General features: G+C 40.4%; 1 protein-coding gene across 9 annotated transcripts in view; it reads right to left on the bottom strand.

Annotated features, from left to right (window-relative positions):
• Positions 1-20,272, bottom strand: part of DAB1 (DAB adaptor protein 1) — an 833,814-nt gene that overhangs the window by 29,650 nt on the left and 783,892 nt on the right. For all 9 annotated transcript variants that reach the window (XM_048498960.1, XM_048498957.1, XM_048498955.1 and 6 more), the window contains one exon: positions 19,649-19,708. In XM_048498960.1, coding sequence (XP_048354917.1) covers positions 19,649-19,708 — 60 coding nt within the window. The remainder of the gene's footprint in view (positions 1-19,648; positions 19,709-20,272) is intronic.

Raw genomic sequence — 20,272 nt, 5'->3', positions numbered from 1 at the left:
TCCAGATGTCTCTCTCTCTCTCTCCCTCTCTCTCTCTCCTCCCTCCCTCCCTAAACACAACTAGTGTGGCTCAGCACTGCCTTCCCTGCCCAAACTCCATTGCCCCACTGTGAAGGCCCTGATGGGACAGCAGAGTCTGGAGGGGGGGGGGCAATTTCAGTGTTTGTCCCATTTTCTGTAGCTATGCTCCAGTCTAAAGCAAGTCAGACATAGGATCTTATTTGAAGACACAGAAATTCTTGATAACTCCAACAGCTATCATGTCAGACTACAGAGGAAAGCGATTGAAATTCATAAACACCAGGACAGACTCAACAAAAAGGAGGAGAGTCTGAAAATCAACAAAACCTGGCTACTAGTATTAAAAACACCAAAACCAAAACCCAAAGACATTCAAATGAATTCCTCCCAGACACATGCTAATGCAATTGCAAGTGCAGTTTCAAGTGTGATTGTAAATGCAAATGCGATTGCAAATACAGTTGTGAATGTGATTGAAAATAAAACAGCAAATGCAACTGTAAAGGAACTCCAACCAGACACATACAAATGTGCCTCACCCCCTGTGAGATGGCAAAAACATATACCCCACCACACAATCACTCTACACTGTGCCACGGAGAGAAACACATCTCATTATGACATGTCTCTGGAAATACCAGTCATAAACGTGGGTGAAACCTTAGAAGCAAAAACTACCAGACCACAGACAAACAGCCCCCCCCCCAAAACCACAAGAGCCAGTTGGCCATATTAATTTGTTACTACTAAAATGAGAATTTTGTGACACCTTAGTTATGGCATCAGATTTTGTGCATCATGAGATGCCTGAAGTGTGTTAGGGGGGTTAACAGATTTATACACACACCACACAGACTTCAGAGTTCACAATTTTTTTTCTAGACAAATGCATACATGTAAAAATAAGTAAGTAGGTAAGTGTAAGTGTAACGACCCACTTCATGAAGAAGTGAGCTCTGGTCTATGAAAGTTTATTCCACAATAAATCTGTTGTTAACAAAGCTACATCCTTAAAAATAAAATGCAAACAGACATGAGCCTCTATAAATAAGAATGAACTAGTACTATATTTCGGAGAAACACAGAACTCAGACCCTAAATGCATAAATTATTTTTGCTACAAAACATACGTATTCATGAAAAAGGACCTCCTATGCAGGATTTATTCCAATTTTTTAAGCAATTCTTCAGCTTGCTTACCAATTCTATATCACCATCACACTGATTCACACTGTGCCCTCAGCTGTCTTGTTGAAAAACACTGATTGCTGTTATAAAGTTGTCTGGAAAAATAGCAACAGTACAATATGGGAGAAACATGGTTGCAGCATTCAACAGACCATTAGCAATAACCTGATGTGTGCTACAGCAAGACCTCCCAGCAAAATGGTTGCCTGTCATGTCACTGCATGTCCCAAGTGTCCAATTATTATGCAGCATTTGGGTTGTATCCGTCATCAGTTCTCGTTCTGCATCACCTGCTGTTGAGGAGAAGTTTCCTGGGGGTGAACTATTAGTGTCTATTAGACCATGGAACAGTCTTCAGCAGAGGCTTCACAGGGCTACACTGCTCTAACTAGGGGCAAATATTTGGCCCCGTGTGTCTAGCTTTGCTTAGACATTTCAATAGAAAGGATTCTTTAATTAGAGCAAACAGTCTTCTTCTCTCCCATCACATTTCTCCCTTGTGTATGGTGTGAAATGACTGGAAGTATGGGAAAATATCAGGTTGCTTGATCCTTCTGTAGAACTGCAGTATTTGTGGATTTCTGTGTGGAAACGTAAAGGGTGCTTTTAGTTACTTGCAAAGCTGCCTCATCTGAGATCACTTCACCTGTCTACTTAAACCACTTGGGGGAGGGGTTGCCTTTGTTAAGCGAGAAACATACCAGCAAGTTCCAACAACTGCCTATGGAAAGGAGCAGAAGAAGGAACAGTGATGAATATAATTAAATCCTGCAACCAAAGTTGTATATTTCTATGTTGCCGTACAGGAGACAGACTGTCAAAACACAACACACTATTTGGCTTTCTTAATTCTCTTTCATGACATTTTTCACTTGGTGGAATGGAAGAGCAAGGAAAAAAGAATAATATGAAGGGATCACAAAACACCAGAAAACAAACATTCAAATAGGCATAAAATTACTCTTGTTTTATAAGGGCAGGATCTTAGAATTGTTAATAGCAAGTTTGACGAAGGTAGAATAAAAAGAGTAATCAGTTAACTGAGAGGGGAGATCCCATCAGTTTTAGATAGGCAAGGATTAACATAAAATCTGGTGAAAGATAAGCTGATACAATATTTTATCTACTTAAAAAAAACCAGTCTCTTTGAAACATCTTCCTCCTGTCTAGCCTAATGGATATACCCTTCAATACATCTAATCAAGTGACCTTTGACTCATGAAAATTTATGCTGGAATAAATTCTGCTAGTCTCTGAAGTGACAATGGATTCCTATTTTATTTTACTTCATCAGACTACCATGGCTGCCCAACGAAGGATACCAGCCAACAAGTAGAACCTGGGGATCCCTTGGAATTACAGATCATTTCCAGATTACAGAGATCAGTTCCCCTGGAGAAAACAGATGCTTTGGAGGGTACACCCTGACATTGTACCCCAATGGGGTCCCTGTCCTCCCCAAGCTCCAGGCTCAAGTCTCCCTGTCCTCCCCAAGCTCCAGGCTCAAGAGTTTCCCAACCTGAATCTGGCAACCCTACCCCTCATCCCCAGCTCCTATGCCAAACTGTAACTGTAATAGGAGACACACACGAAACACATATTTGCAAAAGTTGTTGATTTGCTACAATTTGTATCTTTATGTACTTCCTTTAATCCAGGGTTGATATAACACATACCTTTTTTCTGTCTTGCCTCATTCCTAAGAAAAACTATTCCTTGCTGACTTTTGGGGAAAGTTGATGGTTAGGATGGGTGAATGGGGGTGGGGGTGGTTTGTTGTCTATATTATGAACATTTTTTAAAAATAAAAGCAGTAAAATTTTAAATAAAAGAATTGCTAATGCAAATTTAGATTCAACATCTCTCCCCCACCCCACCCCCCTGCAAACTACGGAGCTATCCAAATAAATGAATAGCTAGAATCCAAGCCCTTGGCCATCTATATTTACTGTATATTCTTTGTATGTCACAATTCCAATGCATAAAGATCGGCATCATTCATCCAAACTTTAGACTGAACATACCATAACTGAATATAATATAATAATGTAAAACATATTTCATCTGAGTTGTTTATTCCATGCATTCATTTCAGCTGTGCTTTAAAACAGGTTTCACTGTTAATGAATAGCACAAGTGTCAAAATATTTTAAGAGTAATATCTTTACATGTTGTGTTCCTCCTTTACATAAATTTTCTCAGAGTACCATTAATTTTTTTCTAAAGGAAGAAAAGCAGCTTTTGCAAGCAATCCTCGAACCAATATCATAAAACACCAACCACCTTGTATTCATTGATAGGCCAGCCAGGTGCTGGTTCATTACTAAGCGGAGCTACTCCTGATATAAGGAAGTGTTCATTTCAGGCTCCCTGACTTGGGTCTTTACTTTTGACTTTCTATTTTCTTTCAAGCTTGTGAGCCATTCTTGGGGTGAATGCACATCTGTTAAGCATAGCAACAAACAAAAAAGTATGTTTTTCTCATCCGTAAGGAGCCTCAAGGTGGCTTACAATCGCCTTCCCTTCCTCTCCCTCCAACCGACACCTTCTGAGGTAGGTGGGACTGGAAGAGTTCTGAGATAACTGTGGCTAGCCCAGGGTCACTGAGCAGGCTTCATGTGGAGGAGTGAGAAACAAACCCAGTTTACCAGGTTGGAGTCCGTTGACCATGTGAAGGAGTGGGGATTCAAACCTGGTCCTGCAGATTCAAGTCTGCTACTCTTAGCCACTACACCATGCTGGTACAGTTTTACAAGCATCTCTTGTAAGAATACAATCCACTTTCATTTTATCTCCCAAAAAAGGTACATATCAAAAGTTACATCATGGGATGGGATGTGGACTGTACCTATCAGATGCAGCATGCAATTGGCAGTTACTCCAGTCTTTCCGAGAGTTCCTGGTTCATATCAGACAACAAGTCATTCTTCACTGAGCTCTGCCATGCTTTTCTGTATGTTTTTTGCTGTTCATTGTGCCTGATTGTAAATTCACCAGCCCTGGAAGTCTCATTTATTCAATGGCAATCATACAGAAAAGGTAGACTGTGTTCAATAAATTTAAATCTACACATCACTCAGAAAAACATACAGTTGAAGAATCTATTGTTTGAACCTTTGCCTACAGCCTTTCTGCAACTATTATTACCAAATATTCTGTGTGAGTCCTGAGGACCTTGGAATAGCATATGAAGCAAATTAATGAAGTTTTTAATTCTTCAAATTTTGCTATAGGAAACATTTGAACATATCATAAAAAATATCACTGTCTTGACCTAATGGATTGAGACACAGCTTCAGAAATCTAATAAAGTAAGTTAATTGCTTTGTCTCTTGATTCAATAATGCATTATTTAAAAGCCTTCACAAAACTGACACATCTCAAAAATGCAAAAGTGTGGAAGTCAAGAACAAGGATTTCTAGTTACTATTAACATGCTTTTAAACATCTATATGCATCCCCTTATCCAGTTGGTCAGGAGTTCTGGGCTGGATTACCATCAATATGCAAATAATACCAGCTATATCTGTTGATGGATGGCCAGCCAAACACCATTTCAGAACATCTGACCAGGAAGCTGTGATGAGATGGTTGAAACATATGTGCCTGAAACTGAGCTCATCAAAGATGGAGGTTCTGTGGCTAGACTGGGGAAGCTTGGGTCGGGGAATTTAATTACCCGCTCTTGAAGGGGCAGTTGGTACCAGCTTCCTCTGTCTGGAGTTTAGGGATGATTTCCATCCCTTTTGTTGGAGTCCCTGGTCATAAATAAGGCAGTTGAAGGCACCCAAGCTCAACTGCTGACCCTTCACCTGTCCCATATTGAACTGGCCATAGTTATTCATGCAACAGTCACCTCTAGATTCTACTACTGTAACTTGCTCTACTTTTGAAGCTGCTCCAGAAACTTCAACTGGTCCAAAATCCAATAGTGCGGGTCCTTATGGAGACCCCACTAGGGGTGCATATACAACTGATGCTCCACCAGCTTGAACTAGCTCCAAATTGAATATTGGATCAGATTCAAAGTTTTGCTACTTACTTTTAAAGGTCTCAATGGTCTGAGACCATATGGACTGCCTCTTCCAATACACTCTTCAGAGAGCAGTACCTTTGTCTGAAAACAACTTCCTGATAGTCCCTGGCCCCAGAACCATGCAACTGACCAGGGCCAGGCCTTTCTAAGCTCTGGCACCAGCCTGGTAGAACTCTCTGAATAATGAGATCTCCTTCCTATGGGTCTTAGGTCAGTTTCATAAAGCATGTAAGACAGAGATGTTCCACAAGACATAAGGCTGAGGACAGCAACAGTTTTGTGGATCAGCTGGCCTCCCTTCCTTTCCCTTAAGCTTCCCATTCCTTTCCCTTAATCTTTCCACTTTCCCCATCCTTTCCTGCTTCCTCCTTTTGTGGTCCTGTGGGCATCTTGGTGACTGTTGGCCTTCCTCTTGTGATATCGTCCAACTTCCTCTGTTGCAAAGACCCATCCAGGCCTTTGGGGTGGTGGCAATGCCAGCACCCCAGTATTCAAAAACACAAAGCATTTTTTTTATATTTTATTAAAAAAAAAGGTTGTAAGAAATAGGCAGCAGATATAAAATCAAAAGGTGCATATACAGACACTCAGTAAAACAACAAAGCATCCTTACTAAAAGAAATACTGGCTAGAATAATAGAAATCCTCAGTGCATAGAGTTCTTCAGGCAAAATAGACAAAAAAAGACCCAAAACAAAGGAGAGATGGCTGCTAATGCAGATGAGATTAATTTATGGCATAAACTGGGCACACCAAAGAATTAAAATTAACAAATCAACTATGAGAACAGTTGGTGAGGACTCTCTGGAAGATGAGCAAATCACCCAGTTCTTAAAACTTACAATTAGGGCTCCTGCTGACTAGATCCAGCAGAAAATTATGACTCCATGCCCAAAATGAGAAATCTGACCTTGACGATGGTACAGCCCATCTTTATCTACAAACACCTGCAACTAGGCTATGTGGAAAAACAGGAGAGACAGAAAACAAGATTTTTATAAGCTTTTCAAAAAGCAAAATGGAGTCTCTCTAGAAATAGACGTAAATGGAAATTATCTCACATGCATAGTTCTTGTGGCAGTGGAAGAAACCTTGGTGCTCGGCAGGTTAGCGTTTTAGTTTTTAAATTCGACATGAGGAAGTGTACAAACTTAAATTAACACTCTGGTGTTAATTGTATAGATTGTAGTCATCTTCCATCTTCCATATTTCTAAGAAGCTCTTACACAGAGATGATAAAGTTAACTGCAAATTGTAATACTTGCTGTAAATTTTCACATTTATATGCCATTTTAAAATTTTCTATTTAGAGCAGTGAAGTAGAAATGCTTGTTGTTCCTTCTGGAAACAGTTCATCAGTTTAATGAGAATGAGCGGTCACGCTGCAAATATATACATATAAATTTGCAAGCACAGGCATGCTTCCTACAAAGCTAAACCACATTACTCATGCTCAGGTCATTGCAATTTACATTTAATATGTACTAATAGGTCCAGAGATTTATGACAATAAAAGGATATCCTTTCTCTTTAAGAATTGTACCAACAGAATCATGCTGCCCTAACTTTCCAGCAGCTACTGGAATTCAAACAGGATTTGGCATGCAATTATTTTAGTCACATTCTTTGAAACTGAGATAGGCATAGATGCCTTCACTGGAAACATGCTGCAGTGGGGAGGTTGAAACCTCGATGAAAAGTTGCAGTTTATTTTGAAACCTGGTTTATTTAATTTTCAGTGGGGATTTGGCCCATGTCCTCAGCTGCTGCAAAAAGATTGCCTAGACTGAGTACAAACAGAGGCACAACTCAGTGACCAAGATGATCCACTGGAATTTATGCAAGAATTACAACATAAGATCAGCTAAGAACTGGTGGGAACACTGTCTGGAGAAAGTAATGGAACGGACGGGTGAGCAGGGGTGAGCAGGGGTTGAAACATTATATACCAGACATCACCATGATCAAGAACAAGAAAGTGACCATCATCGACATAGTAGTACCCGGTGTCAGCAGGGTCATTGAAAAAGAACATGAGAAGGTCACTAAATACCACAATTTGAAAATCAAGCTTCAACGTCTATGGCACAAACCAGCTGAGGTCATCCCAGTGGTAATTGGCACCCTGGGCGCCATCCTGAAAACACTAGGGCAGCACTTGAAACATCTTCAAATTGACAAAATTAACATCTGTCAGATTCAGAAGGCAGCCCTATTGGGATCCGCACAAATACTTCATCGATACATTACAACTTTTTAGGCCTCTGGGTGAGGCTTGAATTGTAATGAAGGCCAACAACCAGCTAAAGAACTGGCAGCTGTGAAATCAACCAATAATAATAATAATAATAATAATAATAATAATAATAATAATAATAATAATAATAATAATAATAATAATAATAATAATAATAATAATAATAATAATATTTAGTGGTAGCTTAAACTAGACATCCTGAAAATATGACATGAAAATGATTGCTAGGAGAACTTATGTTTATGAACTCTGGGGATAAAATATAAATGGAACTCCTAATTAGATTGCTTTAATGGTAGTTGTTGAAGTACAGGTAGAGTAAGTGAGTTTGTACAGTAGCAACTTTTGTGCAGGGCCACACTGTTGCACCTTCAGTTCTTACAGTTCTGACTGTTAAACTCTGAAATGCTAGCCACAGTCAACATTTGTTAAAAAAATAATCAATCCTGGTGTCATGGTGTAACAGCATTAATTTGCTCAAAATGAAAAAAAAATGGAGATATATATATATTTGCCAATATCAATAAACAGAGGGAGAAAATGAAATTGCTCAGCTTTGGAATCCCTCCTGTCAACCCTTTAATAATGCCCCCCCCCTCGCTTTAACAGCTGAGCTGAGACTCAGGTGTTGTGGGAAGGGGAACTGCTATACAGCAGGAATCTCCTGTGCTGATGTGACAAGTAGGCAGAGTACAGAGAGGGGCAGTGCCAGAAGTGCCTCCACCCTGTTGGCTGTCATTTCCTTAGTAGGGGCAGCTTTTCTTACCCCTCTGAAGATACAGTCCATGACTACTGGCTAATGGTAGAAACTTCAGATTTTGACAAAGGAAATGGTGAGTGTAGTGAGCAGTTGACAACACATGTGAAATGAACGTATTTGAATAAATTTGGACACTGGCTCCTGGCTCCCAATAGCTGAACAGGATGTGAGCCAAAGAGGCAGGTGACTGAGTATCTTCACTATAAACACAGGGCTGTCACCAAAACCAGCAAACAACTGATAACCTTTTTTGTCTATAATATGTAGTAAAATATACCTCCCACATCCTGCTACCATTGTATTTGTGCATTTTTCTGCTCAATCCTCATCACCGGCAGGAAATGCACAGTGTGGCAATGTCTAAACATGGGTACATTAAAAAAGGAAATGCAAAGGAAGAATGAGCAAATGCCTTAAAATAATTAGTGTTTTCATGTAATTTTGACAACTTGGAAGTATTCCATTCATAGAGCCATCTACATGTCAAAGCGGCCTTCATAAAATACTGTATAATCTTCCAGAAAAATAAATGCCCCAGTAAATGGATGATAAAATGTCTGAGTGGAATGTGGAATAGCTTTCCTGCCTTGCTTAAGCAAGCTGCACACATTGCTGGAGGGCAATGCATGCAGATGCTTCCCAGCACACCATCTGGATACTGCTTTCAAATCCAAGGTACAAGAAAAACAAACAAAGGTGGACTTGAGACATGACAGAAAAGTGCAAGACATCAAATGCAAGTGGCATAAAATAAAATGTATGTTGTTAGAGGTCACTTAGCAAGATTCCATTGCAACATATAGAACATGTCATAAGGTTGACAGTCTAGGCTGAGGGGGAGACCATAGCTGTATGCTGACTGGTTACAAATACTTCCATTGCAATGGTGCTCTTTTAATGATGGCTTCTTGCTACACTGTGAACTGAACCTCTGGAGCCGAGCAACAAAACACTGTCACCTTTACCGCTGATGCTTTACTCTGAAACCACTATGGTTATCTGAGCAAACCGCCACTACTTTGAAAACAAACAATTCAATAAATTCCATGACACAAACCAAATAAATATATCAGTGGAGCAGGGTTCAACAATTTTTTGCTAGATGGACCCTTCTGCACAGGCCATTTAGAGTGACAAGGGGCCAGTAAAAACACTGGTGTGGGGGAGGTGTTCGCACCGCTGCCGCTGCTGGAGCACAACAGCAGCAGCGAATACCCCCTAAACTGGTGTTTTCTTTCTTTTGGAAAATGCCACCTTTCGGTTGCTGCCGCTGTATAGAGCCAGGGGACATGCCTCCTGGCCTCTATCCCTGGAGGTGTTGCCATGGACACGGGGATGTGTTTCCTGGCCTCTGTACAACGACGGCAGCCGAAAGGAGGTAAGAGTGGGAAAAAAGCAGTGGGCCCATGCGAACGGCCCCGGGGGGTACACCAATTGCAACTATGTCAGTGCACCCCCTACTCACCTGTCTGTGCAGAAAGGGCCTCGGAGATCACTTTTGCCTACAAAATTTATGGCACTAAGAAAGCATAAAAAATGTACATGAAAAATGTACAAAGTATATTCAAATATAGGTTCAAGTACTGATGTTCAGACAATCTGGAAATTGTGGATACATAGTACAGAGTTTTGAAATGAAAAGTTGAGCTTTGCTTAAATTTTATTCTTAGTGATTTTGAGATACCTGTTAGGAAGTACCTCTTTTTACCAGTCAGTGTTCTTCACACAAGAGATGACACCAAGAAGAAGGCGATATCCCCACTGCCGATTAATCCCGAGATAGTCACCCAAAATAACCAGATTTCATGACGAACTTCCCTCAGCTGAACCGCCAAACACAGATTCATCCCGATTCTGGCACTCCCCACCCTCATCACGTGTTTTTTCCCGAACCTGATTGAATGTGAACCTTTAAAAAAACACGTCTCCAATCCAGATTGATGGGGAGGTTCAGGGGTCTAATGTGGTTTCAAATTTCCCGCCATAGAGAGTGATGCAAATGCCTTCCAGCTAATCAAAGCACAGCGGGCTGCTTGCGATGTGTGTGCAGCCTTTTTTTGTTTCGCGCTAGCTGAGTCTATTTTTGTAACATGTGCAAGAGAGAACATTACTCGCTTAAACGTGTGCACAAGAGAACATTACTCGCTTAAATGTGTGCACAAGAGAACATTACTCGCTTATATGTGTGCACGAAAGAACCGTACTCACTTCAACGTTAGCATGTTTTTTCGCACAACAAAAAAAGTTCCTGCCCCAACATGGCACAACAGACAATCAGGACGACAAAGGAAGTTGCAGTTGAGCAGATTGAGTGTTCGATTGCACGGTAGTGGGGATTGCTGCACTGTTTGAAAGCGTGATTGAGATGGATGTCCTTATCACACACATGCTATGGTGGGGAAGGTGAAACATCGATGAAAAGGTGCCATTTCTTTTGAAACCTGGTTGTATCTGTGTTTAATTTTTAGAGAGGATTTGGCCAAAGAATTTCCCTTAGCTTTCTCATGAATTCTGAATAGCTGCATAAGCCAAATGTGACCCACATTACACACACTTTGCCAGGGTTATTCACCTTTTATTGTGGTAAGTGTCCATGTGTATCAACTCACTGGGAGTCTCTCTCACTTGACACCCAGTTTAATAAATTAGATGATAAAAATAAAGGGAAAATATAAAAAATTAAGAAAAACTATGCAAGAAGGAATAGGTACAGACCATGATTGACACAGCACAAGCCACAGTGAAAGTAGAGAAAGTAAAATGTCTGAAAATTGAGTAGGTCAGACAGATTCACAGGGAATTGATATGGCACTATAACCACTGGGCCATCGAGGAGGCTAGCCGTGGATTGTCCGCCCCCTCCTGATGCCCCCTGTACCATCTGGGCATACCATCTACCGCAATCTGTCGGTCCCCTCCCAAGGGGGTATGAAATAGGGAGTTTGATTCAGACGTCTCTTTACAATGGAGGTTTGCGTGTTATGATGTTGCTACTGTTTTAATGGATTTTAATGCACCTTTTGATTTTTATTGTTACATTATGTTATATTGTTTGTTGTTGGTTTTATTGTGCACCGCCCTGAGCCCTTCGGGGGTAGGGCAGTCTATTAAATTCAATTAATAACACCACCACCACCACCAACAACAACATACAGTGAACATGTAAAATAATACTGAACTATACAGAAGCAATGTATTGTCGAAGGCTTTCACGGCCGGAATCACTTGGGTGCTGTGTGGTTTCCGGGTTGTATGGCCGTGTTCTAGCAGCATTCTCTCCTGACGTTTCGCCTGCATCTGTGGCTGGATCCTCTGAAGATGCCAGCCACAGATGCAGGCGAAACGTCAGGAGAGAATGCTGCTAGAACACGGCCATACAACCCGGAAACCACACAGCACCCAAATATACAGAAGCAGTTTATTTACCAGTAATATAGAAATCAAGCCCATTATCCTGTCTGCTACTTGTCCTGACTTCACCCACTTACATACTGCAAAGCTTTCTCTACTGGCTCCATACTGGGACAGTATTGACTTGTGAGGCATCTAAAAGAAGTACAGTCCCAACCAATACTACCCTTACCCAAGAAGCAATAGTAAAAAAAACAAGTGTTTATACCAGAGGCGTTCCTCCCATTGGACAAAGTGGGCAGTTGCCTAGGGCGCCCCCTTGTGGTGGGCGCCAAAATGCAGGTTCGTCTGTGGGTTTTTTTGTATTTTCAGTGTTTTGGCCTGCAGAGGGCGCAATTTTTAGGCTAGCAGTACCAACATTTCAGGGATTTTGGGGGAGACCCTCCTGATGATATCACCCAGGTTTGGTGAGGTTTGGTTTAGGGAGTTCAAAGTTATGGACTCCCAAAGGGAGTGCCCCATCTCCCATTGTTTCCAATGGGAGCTAATAGGAGATGGGGGCTACACCTTTGAGGGTCCATAACTTTGGACCTCCTGAACCAAACTTCACCAAACCTGGGTGGTATCATCAATAGGGGCTCATGAAGATACTCCAAAATTTATTTATTTTATTTTATTTATTTTTTAGTCTTATATACCGCCCAACCCCCTGGTGCTGCTATCTTAATAATTGCATCCCTGACAGCAGGCACCCCCTAAATGTCCCCAGATTCTCCTTTTAAATCCACCCCCATCCTGCCAATGCTTGTTTTCTTTCTTTCTTTTATTCTCTCAATGCCTAATAAAGGTTGTTGTTGTTGTTGTTATTTAATCCACCCCCTTCGGAATGGATTTAAAGGGAGAATCTGAGGTCCCCAGTTTTAACATTGAAATGGATGCTGTTGCAGGGTGGGGGAGAATCCACCCCAAAATAGCACCACTTTCAATGTTGTTTAAACTGGGGACCCCAGATTCTCTCTTTAAGGTGGATTTAAAAGGAGAATCTGGGCTCCCTAGTTTAAACACCACTGAAAATGATGCTCTTAGGGTATGGATTCCAGCATCACTTGTTTAAACTAGGGAGCCCAGATTCTCCTTTTAAATCCACCTTAAAGGGAGAATCTGGGGTCCCCAGTTTAAATAACATTGAAAGTGATGCTGTTTCTCCCAATTGGGGGGAAAATTTTATGACACCTCTCCAGGTACCAGGTAGGTGACTGCATTAACAAGTCATGCAGATATAGAAACATGAACACCTCTTACAGGTATAAGAAACCATTGAAGTCTCAAGCAAACAACTAAACACTTGTGGGCCCAGCAAGTAATTAGATTTGAGGATCAGATATTGAAAATTCTGTCCTGCATATACTGCCCCTCCATTTTCCCATCTGAAATGTTGCCAGCAAGGGAAGGACAAGGCAGGAGTTGATTTTCCCTCTGCTCTGTGCTGATCCAGGTCAGAATCAAGTCACACACACACACACACACACACACATCCCACCACCCATTGACAAGATTTTTTTGGCGGCAAATAATTTTATAAAATGGAGGCTCATCCCAGTGTGAAATCAGGGACAATGTCTTGCATTTTTCAGCACTAAATGTTGAAAAAATGTATAGGACAGTGGGATCAGTAGGAGGGCCTCCAAACAATCTGCAGATGCCTTAAAGACGTTGCATTATATCTCTGCTACAATTGAACAATTTTACCTGAACACATTTTTTTCTGAATAATGCAGAATATCTGTGTGTATCTGTTTTTGTTCAGTCCACTAGAACCATCTTGAAGATCTCAATATAGTGATTTCAAGAGCCCTAAATGTTCCTGGGACCAAGGAACTTAAAGGACCTGATGCTTTTTTATAATCTCCATCAATTCAAAACTTTCCCAGACACCTTGCTCAGAGTACCTGAACCTTGCATGGCAGTTACTGAAGCTAGGTCTTCTTTGTAATGGCAACCTGCCTGTGGAAATCCTTCCACACACTCATTTACCTGGTGCCTAGTCTCATTATTGTTAGGTGCTAGGTGGAAACTATAATTTCCCTGAGACTTTTACTTGAGTTTGATATCTTGTTCTGGGTTTGCTATTTTTGACAGTGTGTTTATCTGTTGTTGGTTAGCCAAACTGGCTTTGGCATTTTAAGCATTTGAGCTGTTGTTGGGTTTTTATATTTAATTTGCTATTTTATTTGTAATGATTTCAGTAATCATGTAAGTTACTTTAGAAGCTTTGATTTAGGATATGCAGTTGGTTTCTCTAACAGGAAAATGAAATATAGTTTCTGGCCAAGAGAATGAGAATGTGTTTGGAAAGGCATTTTATTCTTGTGAGTACTGGAAATTAAAAAAAAACCTTCCAAATTCCTCCTTAGAGTTACTGTTGCACATCTGTTGAAAGGCTTTCTGGATAACCTATCAGAGTCAGTTAGATTATGGAGGTGGAACCAAGGACAGCTCCAGGTCACCTGTGAGAGGCATCTTAAACCTTTGTATCACTCCCAGTGATAAGATGTACAACTTGCAGGCTAATCTTAGGAGGATTTGCTGCAGATAGCCATTCTGACTGGATGATCTGGTCAAAGGTTTCAGAGCAAGGTGTAAGAAAAATTGACAGTTACAAAATGCTGTTTTATAGCATTTGGCCTGAAGCATGGGATTTTTCTTTCTTTGGGTTTAAGAATCCTAAACAGTTTTGAAAAGATATTTGGAAATCATGTCCAGGAGAAAGGGTATTCTGGCTTGCCCTCTTCCCGGATTCTGCTGCAGACAATCCACTCTACACTCATCTGTTTTGATAAGGATAGGAAGTGCCAAATTGGGGAGTTGTTTGCTCTGTTTGGCAAAAGGGGATTGTTGGGATTGCTTTCCAATGTCAATCATCTCTTGCAAGGATGAAAATAAGGGGGGGTTTCCCAGGTTTAACCCCCCATTACATGTTTGAAGCTTCGCCCCATTTGTGTTTTTTGTATTTTAAGTGTTTTTTTCAGTTTTTGGCATTCTGGGGGTGCAGTTTTTAGGCTAGCAGCACCAACATTTCAGGGATTTTCTGGGAGACTCTCCTGATGATACCACCAAAGTTTGGTGAGGTTTGGTTCAGGGGGTCCAAAGTTATGGACTCCCAAAGGGGGTGCCCCATCCCCCATTGTTTCCAATGGGAGCTAATAGGTGATTGGGACTAAATCTTTGAGGGTCCATAACTTTGGACTCCCTGAACCAAACTTCACCAAACCTGGGTGGTATCATCAGGAGAGTCTCGTAAAGATACCCTGAAAGTTTGGTGCTGCTAGCTTAACAATTGCACCCCTGAAAGCAGGCAATCCCCAAATTTCCTCAGATTCTCCTTTTAAATCCAACTTCTTTGGCATGGATTTAAAGGGAGAACCTGAGATCCCCAGTTTAAACATTGAAAGTGATGCTGTTTCGGGGTGGGGGATAATACACCCCAAACAGCATCACTTTCAATGTTGTTTTAACTGTGGACCTCAGATTCTACCTTTAAGGTGGATTTAAAGGGAGAATCTGGACTCCCAAGTTTAAACACCATTGAAAATGATGCTGTTTGGGTGTGGATTGCAGCATCACAGTGTCCGCCCATGGAGGGGGGGGGGGGGGCGCAAAACAGATTTTGCATCGGACTCCATTTTCCCTAGCTATGCCTCTGCCCGGAGGGCCTCGGAGAGCTGCTTTTATAAGCACTGTCCCTGGCCTCGGAGAGCTGCTTTTATAAGCACTGAGGCTGGGGGTGGGGCTTGGGGAGGCATGGCCACACCCCCAGTGGCGGGTGGGGTGTGGCTCCTCCCCCCAAACCCACCCCATGAAAAATCTATACCTTTGTCCCTGATCTAATGGCTGTTGCAGAGGGAAGAGCTTGGTGAGGCAACTGGCACTTGTATAAGGTTAGTGAGGAGTCAGAATCAAGACAGGATGTTTGCTCTTGTCCCATTTACCTGAGGACATATTTGTGGGAAGATGCCTTCACCAACCAGCTTCCACTTTGTGAACCTCCTTCAGACCCTAACTGGGAAGGGAAAGGGAAAAGATGAAAGACCCAAGAAAACGGATCTGAAAGAAACCTGTAGAAATCAGACCAGGCCATTCGAGCCATGTTGATCTGGTAAACTTCCCCTTTGTGTCATTTTTTTGCAATAATGATACCACATGTCACAAAGAGGAGATACTGGTACTTAGAAACACAGAACTGGAAGAGACCAGAAGGTTCATCTAGTCTGACCCCCACACCACGCAGGAAATTCACAACTACCCTCCTGCACTCCCCCAGCTCTATGCCCAAAGGACAGCAAAAAATCTCCAGGATCACTGGAGTAAAATTCTTTCATTGGCATACCCTTAGCTGTGAGAGCTGAGCACTGACTAATACTCTTCCTACAAGCACTGGTTATTTGTTTATATTATTCTTTGGTTATACGGACCTCTATCCATTTTCGAAACAAGTCTTTTAAAATTCTCAAATCTTTAAAAAGCTGTTTATGGAACCACCCTGGCTTTTTTGAATTCCTCCTATTTTTCCTTTTCATTGGAATTATTATTTCTCTCAGACCAAGACTGCCACACCCAAGAACAACTAAAGGATCACAACTGGATTGGTTAAGGTTATGTAGAACCCTAACATGAAGATTCTAAAAGGCATACGTCCACAATAAAGCATCCCTATGGATTGTGCCACATGTTCATATTAAGAAGGCTTGTTAATGGTTAGCACTACTTACAAGAAAGTAGGTGTGATGCTAAATGCTATGAAATTGTATGTTTTATATCCACAATTAAGCATGCAAAATACAGAAGAAATAATGAACAGCCTTTTTAAATAAGCTCTTATTTAAGACTAAAATGTGGGAAGCTCAAAATTACACTTGAACAGATTGTAATTATTGTTATCTGTGAAAGATCTTTGATTTTCAAAAAGTGTCTAATGCAAAATACGTATCACAGCTCAGTTTATTTTTGTTGAGTGCTGGAAATAACAGCGCAGATGCCCACTCTAATATTCCCAGGTCCTTATTTCATTCCACTGAAACTATGAATACCAAGAATTCATGGAATTACTGCCTTGATCAATACAGTGTTTCTCCATGATTGCTAGAGCATAAATCAACTTCTGAATATTTATTTATTTAGTATGCATTAAAATATTTATATGACATCACCAGCAACAACCATGGCAGCTTGAGGTAACTCATAGCCTAACCTTAACCTTTGAATGGGAAAACAGTAGCTCTTCTAGCACATTATAGTGAACACAAAGACATCCTGCATGCACATGTGTACATATGCTTGGTGGAAAGAGCTAACACACATTTACTTAACCAACAAAAGCAGCTACCAGTGTCTGGATAAATTCAGGGTTTTAATCATACATTCCATTGTTGTGTGTAAGGAGAATTACTGAATGCATGTATAAAGAAAAATCAAATATACACTGCACAGAGAAGCCCTGATCACAAATTACAGTGAATGCATGTACAATCCATGTACAATGTACACTTAATTTTTTTGGAATATATCCATTGGATTATTCTCATGGTAACATTCAGTGTGAGGATAGATGAATTTGTGATACAAACCCCATGTTTATGTGAGAATAGCTAAATATGTGATACAATGTGAGGATAGCTGAATATGTGATACAAACCCCATGTTTATCTGGTTCCTGATTCCAACCAAAAATGAGTGCATGGTGACATTCTTACAGATGTATACATGTATGTGATGTTCACTGTAATATATGAACAGGTCTCCTGCACCTTTCACTCAAAAACAATTCCATCTTTCAATTAACAACAGAAAACCTGTCTTAAAAGGACAGATTTGCATAAGCATACGCATATTGATGTGTACACAGCTTCACTGCCTGGATTATTAGGCCATTTCTGCATGCTGCAGTCTTGTATCCATGGAAAGGTGTTTTGCACAGTTAACATGAAAAACCACCAGCACAACATTGGCAATTACAAAGTAGAATTCCAATGAAGCTAGAACTTAGCAGACATTCATCTTTCAGAGGTCCTATACCCATTCACTGTCAGTGTGGATTGAGTCCTAATATCCTGATTTGTAAACAGTTGACACTCACTCTGCCCAGGGATACATGACTAATCAATTGCAGGCGGTGGGGAATGGAGGGGGGAATACATCTTTATATAGCACCATGATGAGCTGTTTGAAAGCCTTCATAAAATTGTAAGCAGATAGTTTGGACATGTTGATGGGAAGATTAGGTTTTATTGTGACTTGAGTGACAGGCTTAGTGAAGGGTATTTACGGTTTGCCTCCTGTTGCTAAAAACACCATGACAAGCAGAACCTGACATGTGTGTATAATAGGAAGGCTTTGCAACAAAATTATGACAAAAACAGCTCATTAAGAAGCTTGTACTTCAGCAAGGTTTAATTTCACATGCTGAGTAAACTGCAACATTCCAAGGACTCATGAGGCACTTAAGATGTACCATTAGGACAAAGTCTGCTTTATTTGCCTTTCTGCATAAATAACCTGTGGCACCACCAGAGGTGGTAATTTGAAGGCAAGAGACGATTGGTCATTATCATCACTATAGAAAGGAAGCAGGAAAAGCATAAGGTGTCATAGTGTTCAAAACTGGCATGGATATCAAATTAATTATGTTGCATACACTTTTTTACTGTTATACCCAATTCACTTTCATTTCTCAATTGTACTTCCAATTTTCAGTGTTTATCTAGATTAACCAGAGCTGTAGCAAAAGCAAGGCAAGTGAGGCACAAAGGTAAGGGGTACAGAAAAATCTATAAAATATGCATGTGCTATCCCAAGCCACTATGCCACTAGGAAAATAACTCATTTCTATAAATTCAAATTGAACCAACCAAGAAGGGATAGCTAGTCAATTAGGGCAAAAGGAACAGTGCTCCAGTAAGCTTGACTCCTTGCTTTCTTAACAGGAAGAGTAAAACAAAAGCCTTACTAAACTTGATATCAGTCCAAGGTTTGCAAACTGTCAGCTGCCTCCTTAATCAATCTTAGTCTTTTTGCCTGCTTGCCTTTCTGGACCTCAGCCAAGTTCCTCCTTACACTCAGGCTAAAGAGCTTCCTGGTATTCTTCTTAAAGGCACAAGCTGAAGCTCATGACTGCCCAATGTAGAATGATAGAAAGACACTCTAAAATAAGGAAGGACTGACAGGATTAGTCAGTGGATTCTTATGGAATTTACTGACCAATCAGAGATTCACAAAATTAGCAGGCACTGTCCAGTACCCAATTGCGAAAGTATGTGGAAGGCTAAATCAATGGGTATGGTTTTGCTTTGCTGCTGAAGCCAGGGCCTGGCCTTGCTGGGGCCTTTGATCTGCTGTCTGGTAAGGAATAGTAGAAAAATTGGAATACTATTAGTTTTCCATCTGCCTATGAAATGGTAGCTTCCTTTAAACACTACAAAAGTGTTTGTGTACAAAAAAGGGTAACACAACCAAATAGTTAGCTGAATATTATACTGATCCAATTTTTGTACGTTTAGACTTGCAGAAAAGCAAAATACAAAGTTAACCATATGATATTTTCTATGTTTTTATTTATCGATTTACCAGATTCATATCTTGCTTTTCATGTAGATCAAAAGTAGTGATATTATTAGAGGTATGCACAATCAAAGACATACAGGAAACAAAAGTCAAATATTCTTCCATGGTCTCCATATCCCGAACTATTGCCCACTGGTCAGTTTTTACCCAATAAATATTTGCAGTCTTAGTGTCCTATATTTAATTAATACAATCTAGAATTATATTTTGTAATGAGTAAGGATGTATAAGTGAATAAATCACATATTATAAAAGTGGCTTGTGCTTCCCCCCCACCCCCCGTCATAGTACATACACAACTGAAACAAGAAAGTGATTTGAATATATTTGAAATTTGCTGTGATAAATCTTCTAAATGTTCCATAAACCTGTACAGAGTACAAATTTGTCTCCACTGCAGTGCATGTTGTATACTTACATTTACAGGTTGACTTTTTGGCACATCATAAACACCTTCTTTCTTTTGGCTAGTAGGAATCTGTAAAAGCAAAGAAAATACTTAGGAAACAAATGAAAGAACAAAAACATTACAGATTGTAATTAAATGCATGTGGTCTTATTAATATCTTGTGCAAAACAGGCAATTTCATCTTGTTGTGAATGTTCCATAATACAATCAGAAGAAGTCTTAAGTTTTCAGGTACGTAGGAACTTGATATCAACATTCCACTTCAGAGGCAGCGGACATGGGGAGCCCTCTACAGGCCCAGCTGTTCAAACAGATGTCTTATACTTCATCTAGAACTTATGCTATTCACATGCTCAAAAGAATAATTTTAAAGTTTCCCAAAATACAAAAGATTTATTTTTTTAAAAGGTTTCTCATTTTAAAAGCAGATGATGGCAAACAGCAAGATTTCTGAATATCTGCTGGTTTATATATTCATTTCAGATAAATTTGTGCAACAGTTGCAACATTTACACAGCAGCCAAATGCCTACATTCTATTCAAGGATAACATTCTAGATGAGTACTAGTAATCTAGCCTTGAAATCCCTCTGCTCCTTCAGGTTTCTCTTTCTCATCTGTACAGTGACAAATT

This window comes from Sphaerodactylus townsendi, linkage group LG05 (genome assembly GCF_021028975.2).
Source record: "Sphaerodactylus townsendi isolate TG3544 linkage group LG05, MPM_Stown_v2.3, whole genome shotgun sequence".
In the NCBI taxonomy this organism is placed as follows: domain Eukaryota; kingdom Metazoa; phylum Chordata; class Lepidosauria; order Squamata; family Sphaerodactylidae; genus Sphaerodactylus; species Sphaerodactylus townsendi.
This window is presented reverse-complemented; position numbering and strand designations above follow the sequence as displayed.